At 37.8% G+C, this 14,693-nt stretch overlaps 1 protein-coding gene across 1 annotated transcript in view; it reads left to right on the plus strand.

The window, feature by feature from the left end:
* Positions 1-27: 27 nt before the first annotated feature.
* The window catches only part of TTC27 (tetratricopeptide repeat domain 27), a 112,841-nt gene continuing 98,175 nt past the window's right edge, over positions 28-14,693 (plus strand). The window contains exons 1-3 of the mRNA XM_064414811.1: positions 28-249; positions 2,897-3,074; positions 8,535-8,664. Coding sequence (XP_064270881.1) covers positions 162-249; positions 2,897-3,074; positions 8,535-8,664 — 396 coding nt within the window. The 5' untranslated portion in view covers positions 28-161. The remainder of the gene's footprint in view (positions 250-2,896; positions 3,075-8,534; positions 8,665-14,693) is intronic.

The following is a 14,693-nucleotide window of genomic DNA, read 5'->3' on the forward strand; positions in this document are numbered from 1 at the left end:
GGCGGGGCCCGCGCGCCCTCCCGGCGTGCCCCGCGCCGCTGTCATGGCGGCTCCCTGCGGCCGCTGCCCGCACATGGGCTGAGGGCTCCAGCGGGCAGCGAGCGCGTCTCTGCGGGGTCGCGGCGGTGCCGGGGAGCGGGGCGGGCCCGGGCGGCGGGACCATGCTGGCCCTGGAGCGCGCCCTGCTGAGGGGCTTCCTCAGCACCGCAGAGTCCCGGGAGTGGAAGCAGGGCGAAGTCGCGGCCGCAGGTGAGGGGAGCTCCCGGCCCGGCGCGGGGCAGGTGCCCGCCCGTTGTCCTGTCCGGAGCCGCCGCACCGAGCCCGGGCCGCGGCTGGCGGCTCCGGGCGTTGTCTCCGGCGGCGCCGTGTCAGATCCTCGCCGAGCTGCCGGGGTGGGGGAGGCAGGGTGCTTGGCAGGCTGGAGCGGCAGGAGCGGCCGGGCTTCCGCAGGGAGCCTTGGCCCCGCTCGGTGCCGGCACTCGGGAGGCACTGAGCGCGGGGCTCCCTCCGGCTGCCTCCAGTGAAAGGCTGCCTGCCTGCCTGCTGGAACTGGGCTGTGAGGTGGAACGCGCTCTTGGAGCAAAACGTGGGAAGGAAGAGTCTGGCACGAGCTGCCTGTCTGTATTTGTTAGTTATTCGGTCACAGTTGCTTGAGGGATCCATGGAGAATAGTCTCTTGAGGGGACTTGGTTGGACCCAGCTTCCCTGCAGGGGAGCACAGCAGCTCTTAAAATGCAACCTTTGTCTTGTACTTCCATGTTTCAGGCAGACTAAAGTACTCCAGTCATGTGCCATGTTGTAGCACATTGAAAATCTCATTTATCCTTACCTAAGCACTTACTGATTTTTGGAAAAGAGCCATACAGAGCCAATCAGGTCTTATTTCCTTATGTGACTTTTCATTTAACTTAAATCATTGTACTGTCCAGAAATGGTCGTTGATGTGACTGACATCTGTCACATCTGTCTTTTCAACAAGGGTTGTGCATGCTGTTTGTGGTGTGGAGTTTTTCTGATTACTTTTTTTGTTGGATTGTTTGTTAGCTTTGATTTGTTTTGAGGTGCTTTAAGTAGTGTGCTTCTATAAGATATGGGGAAAACTTGTTGAAGAAAGGCATCTTGCATTGGAGATAGAAAATTGTGGGGTTTGTGATGATTCTTAGTCATCATTTACATGAACCCTTCCTATTGATGATCCTGAAAATAAATTTAAAAGCTGTGACCTTGAATTTGTACAGTGTCCTATAAAAAGCTACACAGACAATCAGAAGCAGGTTTTACGTGCTTACAGTTGTGTTACTGGGAAGAGAAGAACTTCAGTGTTCCTCATTCATCATCATGTGTCCTCACAACCCATTGTTATTCTACAGCATTGCCTATCTGGGCAACTATAATCCAATATGGAAAGGTTGTCATTTGGTGAGAGAAAGTCTCTCCAAAGCATAAACTGGAGAAAACTCTCTTGCTATTTCTGCTCTCTGTGAGGGCATGATGTGAGCAGCATTGTGGAACCACTGCTATTCTTCTGTATATGTCCTTCCAGGTACAGCTTAAAGTGTTTCTCAAATAATACATGGCACACATTATCTCTTATGTCATTCAGCAGCTCATTGTGGAGAACTGAAGTAAACTTTGGTCAACAGTGTGGTGCAGAGACTTTAGAATGAATGAGTCTCTGTCACCCATTCCTACCGGGTCATCCATTGCTGTTATCGAAGGTGCTTCTGCCCTCTGTGTTCCTGTATTTCTAAAATTTAAAGTGCTTGTTAGCTGGATGAGCTTGGGGTTGGTCTTCATACCAGTTCCTTGCACAGCTGCTGCTAGTGTGCATCCACAGCTGTGCCAGTGTTAAATTGGTTACCTCGGCTGCTGATGTGAGTGCAGGGAGCTGCACTCCCCAGCTGGAGTCACAGATTGATGGTGAGGCACTTATCCTGTGCAGACCTCTGCATTTCCTCAGCTGAGCCATCACCAACACCTGCATCATCTGGTCAGGAACCTGTTAGTGCATCTGCATGAGCTGTAGCCACAGCTGCAGGGTAGGCAGGTAATGGTTTTGCTCAAGAATAGCAGGTTTTAACATGGCCAGATTGTTCCAACATCTGCTGTGTTGATTGCACTGTAGCACATGTGAAGATAGCTTCTGTGAATAAAGTTGTAGCTTGGGTCAAGAACTTGAGGGGTCTGACGCTTCTTAGAAATACATAGCATTTCTTGACTTAACCTTTGTTTTGAAATCAGGCTTAAGAAACAGTCATGGGTCTGAATCCACCTTAGTAATTACCCCTAAGGATCTGCTCCATGTGCAGGCTTTTCTTTGAGGCACTATAGTTACCGTAGGAGAGAATTATTTCATAAAGATAAAATCTCATTGCCCATTGTCCAGTATTTTAAGCTTGTAAATGAAGGACTGAGCAGTTTCTGCAGTTTTGCATAAGGCTTTATTTTCTGAACTCTGCAAATATCGAATAATTTTTATTTGTTGCATTTCCCCTAAGTAGATTGTCTGGTCTGTGAAATTACTGTCTTATCTATAGGAGTTTACTGTTCATTTAAAATGTTTTGAAGGAAGAACATCCTGCTGTTATAATTGAAGTATTTTAAAAGGCCATCCATTTGTTTTTCCTGAAATTTCAGTGCAAGTTTTTGTTTTACATTCATCTGGTCATTTGTGTTTCACTGTAACTTTAATACAAATTGTTTTGAATGAAGTGACACCTGCCAGTGCTGCTCTTGAGTTTCAGTGCGACTGCACTTTCCCTGCAATGTAAATGAAGATAGATTCTTTAGAAGGGGAATGGTAGATATTTTAATTTGAATATGTTTAATAGGTCTTGAAAGACAAAATTGTTTGAAAGTTTACACTGATTTCTGTGTTATTTTTTTTCTTTTCCAGAAAGCGGATCATTGTTGCAGTTGATATTTGATGGGAAATATGAGGCAATATTTTCAAATTCAACAGTTCAGAATGTTTTCAGTGGGTCTTCTGTGACAGAGGAGAGCATTGACGCTTACTTGGAGAAGCAGATTCTGACATACCTGGACTGTTCTGCAGAGGCTGATAACGTGGAAAGGTGGAAATTATTATTTATTATATGGAAGTTTAATAGAGGCTATGTTTGATTTTTACAAAAGCTATTTTAAAAATGTAGAATTTGTATAGGGCCTTCAAAATCCTTGTACTGACAGGAAAGCAGAAAACAAATTTCTTGTGTTATTCCCCCCACTTTCTTGGGCATCTGTTCATTACTGTCCAATGAAAGAAACAGTGGTGTTGTGATACAGGGGTTTGTTGAAGACATTGGCTTTATTTACAGTGATTACCTCAGAAGGTTCTGGTATAAAAAAGTCACACACATGTAAATTCATTTTGCCATGTATCATCAAACAATGAACAATTTTCCCTCTGAAATGTTTATGTGGCTGCATGAAGTACTGTGTAATATTACTGTCCAAGCAATGCCTGTATTTCTAAGTCTGACTTATATTGAGGTTGTTCTACTCTTCTTAATGTAAAAATGAGTAAGGTGTTGCTTATGGATGCTGTTCATCAATTAATTGCTTTCTTCCCAAGACTTTCTCTGATACAGTCTCTCTTAATTGTACTCTGTGTGCTAATTGTTGCTGTTAAGGAGTTTGGATTTACTGTTTGCAGTTTGCTGTGTAAATGATGAACAGACTGAAATCTGACATGCTAGGGATAGTAGAAGCAGAAAACTATATGTGTGTGTATGTATATACACACACACACACACATATATATATATATACATATATATATATATATATACATACACATATATATACAGATATTTTAAAAGGTAAAAAAAATTTACCAAAAAGAGAAGTTAAAGATTAAAAGTAAAAGAGGAAGGTAATTGTAACCAGTTGGTGTTGGCAGCGTCCAAATATGTGTGTTTTGATATAACACACATAAACTTAAGGGTTTTTGCTAAAATATCAGAGAAAAAAAAAAGAGTTGGCATGTTTGAAAAACTGAGCTGAGATTTATGATCATAGTGTGTCAAAAACTCATCTTCTGGTGTGGTGCACAATACAATGGACTCCTGCCTTCTGAGTTAGTGTTCAGAGGTTTTTCCCATGCTTTTTTAAAAATTTTGTTTGGTGTTTCTCGTTTCTTTTTTACCTTACTTTGTTGTGCTGTTACTGTTAAATATTAGCTGGATAAATTTTTCAATATTTCTAGATTCTGTTACTTTGCGGTAGTTTGAATAATGTGACAAGGAAAGAAAAATCAGTCAGGACCTAAAACAGACTCAATCCTGATCTTAATTAATGCTTCAAATATGTGTTGCTGCCTTTTAAAGCCATTCAGCTTCTTGAAAGTGATCACAATCTATATCAGTGGAACTTTATGTGTATCCTGTTATAGTGCACTCCTACTGCAGACAGCAAAGGAATTTGTTCCTTGGCTGCTCACACTCCAGCTCCATGGTCTTTGTGGTTTTTCTTTTTTGCTCTGCAGCTCTGGGCTGTATTAGAAGCCCCCTTGCCAGAATATATGGAGGCAGATCTGCAATATTTAGCATTTCAGAAGCAGACAGAGGGTTTTCTGCTCAAAATTATAGCCTGAAGTTTTATTCCAAGTGAAAGCAAAGCGTCTTCAAAACCTATCAGTGTCTGCCAAAAACACTTGTTTGTAGCATCCAAGTGAATTTTTCAAGCTCCTTAGTAATAATTTAAAAAGTTTTGGGGGCTGAAGGAACTAAGTTGTAACTTTCTCTTATACAGAAACTTCTACTGAAGTTGCTTGTCTGAAATACAGATAATTTCCTATTTTAGGTAGGCGCTGCACAGCACTTTGGCCTGTACTGTCTTGGTCTCCAGTGACTTTCTGGGGTGTGTTACATAGTTATTTTTCCTGCCTGCAGACCCTATGTCCTGTGAAGGCCTTATGGAAGGAACCTATGTAACCTTTGTATCCAGACTTTGTATTGGTTATGATGAAACTGGGAGGAGGTTCTGTATTTTTTAATGCCTAAAATGTAATTTTCTTTTTCCACTGAGTGATTCAAAGGAAATGCAGCAAACCTCTTAAGTTCTAGCCCAGAAAATTCAGTAAGACACTGATTTTCTTGTGACTTTCTGTAGATGGGATAAGTAAAAATAATTTTTTTCTTGAATTGAAAGTTATAATTCTGGACATTTAAAAACACAGTAGGAGTTTAATTCAATTGGAAAGAGAAAGTTGGATAATGTGAATCTTATCCTGTTTTGCACGATATAAACAGTGAAAAGTACGGTTTTGTAATAGTGTTAAAAGAACTTTTAAGGAGTTCTTTTTCTGAAGTTAAAACTGAGCAGCTTGAGGGCAAAACAGCTCAAAATTTAGATCTAGATGGTAATTTCTTTGGACAAGTTATCTGTAACTTTTTCCACTTTCAAAGCCATGGTTCTGTAACAAAAATGACTTAACAGCATTTTTAAAACTGGTGCAACTTTTCTACCCTTTTAACTGATTGCCTTTTTTTTCTCTGCCCCAGACACATTTTCACGATGGCACTTTAAAGCCTTAATGTCCTAAAAATTAAGCATTCCTTATAATAAATGTGTTGAATAGGATATTTTTTGTTTTACTTTTTTCCTGCTATTGCTACTCATCTCAATGCTTAAAAGCTAGTTTCTGCAGAAAATGTAACTTCATGGCTGTGTTTTAACCAGCAAAATTTGGAGGATGAAGCAACAGGATATGTGTTAATCATGCGGAGGGGGAATGTCTTTTTTTGTTTTTTTTCCTGAGCTCCATAGGAGGAAGGTGCATTCCTTGCCTGACGTACAGTTTGATTCAAAAGACTGGAAAGAAATGGTGCACAGGTTCCAAAATCTAAATGAAGAAGGAAGTTAACTCTAGCATTGTTTTTTGTTGAGCCTGTATTTACTACTTCTACCTTATTCAATATATAAATAAATAAATACTTGGCAAAAGAAGTCCATACAATAAAGCCTGTTATGATTTCCCAAACTGAACACTGAATGGTATTTCTGGTATTTCTCATGGAACATCTGATAGTTGGTTAACTGGTGTGCTGTATGGAATGAAAACTGAAAATGAAGACATTCTTGCTGTTTGTGCAGCTTGCTTTGATGTTCATGAATTAAAAAAAAATAGCAAAGTTAGACACTGAATAGTTTGGGCTACTCTTCTGCAATTTATGGCATCACTAAAAAGAGAAGAAACCTGTAACTTCTTAAGCAGAACCTGGCTATTGAATATTTTTTCTTTTATTTTGTTTGTAACTTCTAGCATTACATGCACATCCATTTTTTTAAAATATAAATGCACTATTGTTCTTTATTTTTGAGGAGCATTTGATACAGCAATATGAATATTAAGCATGTGATTCTGCTTCATGAAGAACAATTTGACTCAGTGTAAACAGTGTTAAAAAAAGGCAGCAAAACCCCCATTCACACAGAGAAAGGAAAAATGAGATTAATGGATACAGACATAAATCTAAGGATAAATGCAAAATTATGTGCATCACCCTAGCAAGGGGGACATTTGCAGCAGTCTCTGTGTTGCTTTTCAGGCAGCCTTTGGGAGGTGAGCATCTGCAGGTCTGCATTGTGAGTGTGAAGGACAGTCAGGACACAAAATGCATTTTCTTGGAAAAAAAATAGGGGATAGGCAAAGGAGTCCAGCATTTGCGGGGATTACAGCTTGAAATTGGTTTTCTGATACAGAGTGAGTGATAAGGAGACTGGAAGTTGGTCACAAATCTGAAAATGGGGAAAAAAAAAATTGGTGATGACAAATTAAACAGTGGAAAAACAGTGTCCCAGCCAAAGTAATGGATATGGTTATCAGTTGTTCCCAAGGCATTCTGCATGGATAAAACTGTCTCTTCAAGCAAGTTTGCTTTTCACATAGATATCAGTAATGTTTAAATAAATAAATAAATTGTTACTTGTAGAAACAATATAAATTATAAAATAATGAAAATGATCTTCAAAAGACTAGAATGTCAAATCACAGTGCAGGAATGGTCGATTGTTCTGTGTTACCTTTCAGGAGTTTTGAAGTATAATTTATCATGGGAGAAAAATGAGGAAATTTATACCAAGATTGATATTTCATGTGTAATGGTAATAACTTAGTATGCAATAATTGTTAGTGCTTTGTGTTCTTGAGTTATTTGGAAGTTTAATGGTGATCTTGGTTATGAATTCATATATTCACATTTCCTAGAAGATAGTTACTGGCTGAATAATGACAGCCAGGAAATGATACCTTGTCTTGTTCAACAAGAACTATTTATGCCAGTCCTTGTTCTCTGACTGCCTTGAAAGATGGTTTTGGTTTTTTTTTGGGGTTTTTTTTTTTGTTTTGTTTTTTGTTGTTTTTTTGTTTTGTTTTGTTTTGTTTTTTCCTTTTAATTTTCAATTAAATGTTCCCTACCCCTGCTTTCCTATTGTTCTGCATCTTTTGTTGCATTCTTGCCCACCAGCTGCTTGTTTGTGTGTGGCTTTTCTATTTTACTTTAGTTTTTACGGGGTTGTATAACACTTTATTTTTTTGTTTTGATTGGAGGGCTCTTACATCTCTAAGTTTCTGCTTTTACAAAAAGAAAGGACTAGGTTTTTCTGTTTCAATTATGCTCCTTAACATATCAGTGTTTATATCAAACCTGCACAATTAAAAGGCTAACTTTTTGTCATTAGGAGGCCCATTTTCTATGTGTTAGGACCCTTGTCAATAAGGTTCTGAGCCATTAAAGTATAATAAAACAAACAAGATGTTTGCATATAAATCTTGAAAGTCTACGCCTGTTAAATTAACCATTAAATTATGAGAGCTTGTGCCCTGCCTTCTGCAGACCACATAGGTTATTTGCTAAAGAAATCATAGTAATGTAAAATGAGCTTAGTCTTGTAGATAAAGAACATTTTGCCATACCTAGTTTCAGAAATTAAACAAAGTCTCTTAATTTCATCTTTCAGTAAATTACTATTATTTAAAATAAAGGCCACAATGAATTAGATGTTATTTACTGTCAAAGTGTCTGGACCAACTTGGAGGAAGTATACTGAATTTTTCATTTAATTAAATTTTTCATTAGAGGGAGTGAAAATAGTTATGTCAAAACAAAAATAAACTTGCTCTTTTGGAACTTAGGCTAATGCAGTATTTTTTCTGTGAAAATGCTGAGAGTTACATGTATCATAAGAAATTCTTAACAACCATATAATAGGCAAATATGGGGTTATCTGCATCCTTTTTAAGTCTTCTGATCCCTGATAGTTATGTGTAGCATTAAATTGTGAAATATATGAACTCTGCTTCCAAGATGTTTGGCATTAGATACAACCTTTATAAACAAACATGTTTTGAGGACTTTTAGTTTCCTATGTGCATTCCTGAATATTCCATTCATTCTACCCTCTCACAGGAGAGTGATTTTGTTTTTTTATTAAAGCTGAAGGTTTTGAGCTAGCACAAGATTTAATCAGCTTTTGTAGCCTTAAGTGAAAATGTAATATGTTGCTAATTGCTGTTCTTATCTCTATTGCAGGCAGAGGCTGATGTTTCTGCTTGGTGTGGGGAGTTTGCAGCTCTTTGTTCAAAGCAATTGGACTGGGCCTCCTGTTCAGTTAAAGCTTCAGGATTTTTTGCCACCTGCATTGTTACAGAAATTCTGCGAGGTAGGTTTGGATTTTAATAAGCTGTACTTTTATTGTAACTGCTTTTCACAGGTAACCATAGCACTGTGTCAGAGAAGGCACATCTGCAAGGTAGGGTGCTAGAATAAATTGCTGTAATCATCAATCCTACTGGCTGCTATTGCAGCATCTTCAGTTCTATCAGCAGTGTCCTAAAAGTAGTTACTGTTTCTCTACTGAAGGTATTTCCTGCTGGAAATGTTGGGTTTGGATGGAGAAGATGTCTTTAATATAGGCATTTACTCCAAGGGCATTTGCAGTCAATAAACTTTTTTGTGTGTTTATTTTGGGATACATTCTTAGCTGGATCAAAGAAAGATGTTTATAAATGGCTTAGAAATTTCCTCTCCTTAAGGTAAGGTAGAAGTTGCATATCTTCCAAATAGCAGCATGTTTGGCAGATGGTAACAGTAGATTTGGATGCTCAGTATCCTGTTAGGCTCCTGAATGCCAAGTGAGTGGAGATAATATTAGTACAAAAATGCTAATCTGTATAGAGCTTTTGGAAGCGGAATGTAGGGGATGAAACTGAGGGCTGCCATTTATTTTGTCATTGTTTTATGTAGATTGCTAATCAACACCCTAACTTCTTTTAGTGAGATTTTTGTGTTGTTCCTCACGGCAGTGCCACAATCCAGACTTTTCTCACATGGGGTTTTAGCACAGCTTCTTGATTTTTCTCTTGGGATTAAAGCTGTGGTAAAATACTGACTACTGCAATGTGTCAGTGTAGAACGTATCAGTAGTTTCTGTTAATGCTAAATCTATACACAAGTTGGAATTTAGAATTTCACTAAGACCATTAGCAATGTAAGTGCTGTAAACTGTGAAATGAGGGGAAGTTGGAGTATATGAAAAGTTTCACGTAAAACTGTTGGCTGTGCTGTGGCATGTTTTCCATAATTCATAAAGTCTTGCCTTAGGTTCATTTGCAAGGTTGTGTTTCTAAATAACTAATTCAGATACAGTATTGCTCCTGGTTTTTTTTGAATAGATGTTTATAAATTTGGTTTATCTTTTAGGACTGGCACAGTACATATAGATAGGCTTATTTTTCACATTATTTTTGATACTTGAAATTCAAATCTCATCTTCTGATTACTAAATAAGTAGCAGTGGAAACCAAATGTACTAAACCTTTAGGGATGTGAAATGAGCAAAAATTTTGAATTGTGCTACTTCTGAAGGGAAAGGTAGTTCATTTTGCCTTTATATATAGTAAAAATCTAATTGATTCTCTTTATAATTTGTTCATAATATTCAATATTATGATATTTAATATTCTTACAAATGTTGGTTTCTGTTTACTGGAGAACTCTATATTCTCTGTTAGTGTGTGTGCACAGGTTGCAGTCTAATGCAGTCTGCAGCCCAAGATGATGCTCATTGGACTGCTGTCACTGACTGAGTTCAGAGACCTGGAAAATAGTGTTCATAATTTCTATTAACCATTTCATAGAATCATAAAACGGGACTTTAAAGATCACCCGGTTCCAAGCCCCCAACCATGGGCAAGGACACCTTCCACTAGGCCAGAGTTCCAACCAATCTGGCCTTGAACATTTCCAGGGAAGGGGCATCCACAGCTTCTCTGGGCACCCTGTTCCAGTGCCACACCACCCTCACAGCACAGAATTTCCTTGCCTCAACCTACTCTGTCAGTTTTGAGCCCCCCACCTTGTCCTGTCACTTCATGCCCTTGTAAATAATCTCTCTCCCTCTTTCTGGTAGGTCCCCTTCAGGTACTGGAAGGCCACAATTAGGGCAGCCCAAATCCTTCTTTTTCCAGGCCATTTCATTTAATGTCTGGAAGAATGAGATACTAATTCCCTGTTGAGTAAAGAAATACGTGATCTCCTGCTTGGTTTCTGTTATGTTTCTGCAGTGGCTGGGAGTGTGATGCTTTGAAATAAGTTTGTTTATGCAGAGCTGGTATTGCAGAAACTAAACTGGCAAGAGCTTATAAAGGAAAACATACTTTATTTCTAATGAGGGCTCCATCAGACTTCCATATTCTTCAAGGTTTAGCTATTTATGCATTCAGGCAGAAGTTTACCTTTATTTCTATTACTGCTATATGTATTGTCTTCTGACAAGTTAATGTTGTTTTATTTTCCAAGAGCACTATGCACTTATGTGCTAAAATCTAATATCCAGTTCTCTTCTTTATTAAAAGTCTTAATTCAAAAGGTTTTGAATTATATTTTGAATTCTCTTAATGTACTTTTCATTCCAAGGATTCTTAGTATATGAGCGCTCTGTAAAAAAGAACAACTCAATAGTGACATTTTTGTGTTTAATCCAGCTTTCCTCTCGTGCATACACAGATATTCAGAAAATGTGGGTTAAAAATGTAACTCTTAACTTTCTACATCTGTTGTAACCTTCTATATTCTGTCATCAAGACTGATACAATCTCTTTTTAAACAGATCATCCATTTTCCAGGTTTTCAAACTAAAATGATTTTTCCCACATCAAGGTCAAAAAATTGTCTTCATGCTTCTTTTAGCTTGCTCTAAGTATTGTCACTAAATTTCAGCTTTACAATGTCTTATTTATTTAATGAATATTTTAAAAACTGTTACTCTTATTTTTAGAACACTTTATTGGATTAGTCTTTGTTTCCAGGGTATATAACTGCTGCCATTTCTATCCTTGGAAAGTTTCACCTCTGGATCAGTGACGTAGCTTCATTTTTGCTCCCAGCTAATTTCTTTTCTTACGAGTGCAGTAAGACTGCATGAGACTTAATTAATTTTAGTGAAGAATAAATAAAATAGCCTCTTTAAGATGAGTTGCTAGTAGGGGCCACTTGGATGTCTTCAGTGTACAATATTCATGAGTATGTATTTATTATTTCCCTTTCCTCCTTCAGTCTAGCCTTCTCTCTAAACTATGGTTACATTCATGTACTCTATTAAGATTTGGTTTTATGTCCTGTGATTTTCAGAGTCCACACAAAAGTAGCATTTTATTTATTAATGTATTTCAGTTTTCTAAAATAACTGTGAGACTTTACCACACCACTTAATAGTCTGACTGATACTACGCTGCATTTTTTTAATGAGTGAATGTGGTAAAAGAAGATTAAAAAGTACTGAATTCTAGTTAAAGTGGATTAGCAGTTCTTGTTTTGAACTTGTTGGCGTTAGACTAAAACATTATTAATGAGCTCAGTGCTTAAAATAAGTGGCTTATAGTAATGGGCTCCTTGAGTCTTAAAAGAGTTGTCACTGTCTCTGCATGTAAGGCAATAAAAGATGCAAAACTGTTGAAGTTGGAGCATATTTATTCTCCCTTAGGTTTCAGAGCTTCTGTGTATTACCTCATACAGCTGAGCTCAGTATTTTTAGTGGACAAACTGGAAAGTTATGTGTAGTAGTACTAATGAAGACCACTGATGATTAAGAATGTTGAGAGGACAAGCTGCTTGCTGCTTTATTTGTTGTGTGATTTCATATTCACAAGTAGAATATATCTGGTAACAGTAAGAAGTTCCATCTGGAAGATCTCATTCTATTAATTGGTAATACATGTAAACAACTGGTAGGAGTCCTCCAAATACATTTGTAAACAGTTTCTGCTCTTCTTTTTGTAGCTTCCAGGCTGACCCCAAAGAAAAAGTTTTGGAATGAAGTTGAACAATTTTTTTTCCTTATGTTTTTTATTACTCCTATCTTTAATGCATTATTTGATCCTTTTGCTGGAAGAGACTGAAATATTGCCACGCTTCCGTTGGTATCTATAGCCATGGTCATAATTAATATGAAAAACACCAATGTACCATGTGGCAGTACTATCTCAAATCCAGTATGAATCCTTGGTCTGGTTAATTCAAACTGTTGTGAATTCATTTTTCAGGCCCAGATGCTTGGCTTAGCATGCACTAGCCAGGAAGAAAAAAGTCTGTGTTTGACCAGCAAGATACAGGCTTTGAAAGTTATGCAGATTTCTCCCTCTTGTGGGGAATATAAGGATGGATGATAAAGGCTAAATCTGGGGGCAGAGTATTGTAAGCAAAGATAGTCTGCTAAGTAACCTATAGTCTTGCCCTGCATTCCCTTGGTATGAGTATAGAACAGAAGAGGGAATCTTAATGCAATCGCTTCAAAAATACCCCTTAACAGCAGAGCAAAGCCACCCTCATAGGGTTTGTGAGCAAGAGCTTTCATAACCAAAGTACTTCTATGACACATAGAGCTCTCAGGCAAGATTTGCTTGCACGGGCTCACCATGATTATCTTTAGTCTGGACCTCAGGTCCAGACTTTCCATAGGTTACCTCTTAGTGATTTGACTTGTAAAACTGTAGACAGCCTCCTGTGTAATCTTCCCTCCTTTTCAGAAAGTTGAAGAGAAAAGCAGTTAGAAACGAAAGCAGTATTTCCATTGCCTTCAAGTCTAAAGAGTGTAATTCTGTTTTCAAGGACCAAACCTTTGGCAGGTAACCTCAGTACATCCTCTGTTAATGTGAAAGGTAGATCACCTTAGCTTTGCTAAATGACTAATTGTTGTGGAGTAGGCTTTGTATTTTTAAAAATATGAGAAGCCCAGTATAAATGGCTTAGTAGCCACAGGCAGCAGCTTCCTGATCCTGTAATTTGTTTCACCTCACCTTTGCTTCCATTTAATCAAGTCTTCCTGAGCCTTTAGCCTGGCAGGCCTTTAGCCTGTCTGCATTTACCTTTTTATATACAAGGGAAGGATCCCCAAGACAGAAAGAGCTTATGAAATGTTAGAAAGGCCAGAGTGGTTCTCAATATATAAGTAAAAGCATGTTGAATGCTCACTTTGCTTCTAGTCAATACCGTTAGCAAGAAAAGAACACTAATTCCCTAAACTAAAATTCTCATACACTCTATTTGTAGAGCTGTTGAATGTGAATGGCAGGAGCTTTCTTCTGATTTTTATAATTACCTCAGGTTGCTCCAGTTGTGCTGTGAAATACTTTTGAAATACTGTAAAAATTGAAATATGCAGGAGTACTGTCCAGCTTGCAGTTGATTTAGGGCTTTAGTAGTAGTAACTAAAAAGTAGCCATTAAGTTTGTAAGTTGAATATAGAAATAGCTGTGCTTCAGAGCTTAAAAAATATTGATCTGGAGTGAATTGAGCTTAATTTGTGTGTTAATTTGTGATGGTCCAACAGAACCACATGCAGGTCCAGCAGAAGCTGGATGACTACTCCAGGGACTTCTCTGCATATGTTATTATGTAACATAATTATCTAGTATATGTGTATTTCTAGTATATAGAATAATTATCTAGTATGTGTTTATTATCTGGTAATTATCTATATGTAATTATCTAGTATATGTTTCTGTGCTTTAAGAACATTACTTCTGAATAAAATAATTATACTTTGTGATGTCAAATTTGATGAAGAAAAGAAAGACTCAAAAATTTAACCCAGGCTTACTAAGTAAGGAGCATTACATTAGCAAGTCTTGGGTTGTGGCCGTTTTGAGATAAATGAAATTTTGGAGCTACAAGAGAGGTTCAACACATTATATATTAAGGTGTTTAAATACAAGAACACAAGCTCAGAATTTCTTTTTTATCTTAGCCAATGTTTTAGAGATTTTGGTGGACTTCTCTTCTTAACTTTGCAGTCCTGGAAGCCATTACGCCTTACTACTGACTTGTAGCTATTCTCTCACTGTAAAGACTACCTCAGGGCAGTGAGTTCTGCATGGATAATGCAGTCTTTGACCATAGGCTGGAAAAAGGAATGTTGGTTTAGACTTTCTCAGCTAAAGGTGAAGGATGTCTGCTTTTCTGGATGGGATTTATTTCATGGAAAAGGACATGGATTTGTTAAAATAGAAGATAGCAGTTCTTTTACTCTGGGACTTGTTGGCTTATTTTCAAGACTGTAATATGTCATCAACCTTCAGTTCTTCCTCCCTCATTCTTTGTTAATGTTATAGTAGCAGGACTGAGTTTTTGGTGAAAGGACTTGAAATGTGAATTTGACATTAATTTGTTACTACAGTACTTAAACAAGTACAC

This window comes from Passer domesticus, chromosome 3, assembly GCF_036417665.1.
Source record: "Passer domesticus isolate bPasDom1 chromosome 3, bPasDom1.hap1, whole genome shotgun sequence".
Lineage (NCBI taxonomy): Eukaryota > Metazoa > Chordata > Aves > Passeriformes > Passeridae > Passer > Passer domesticus.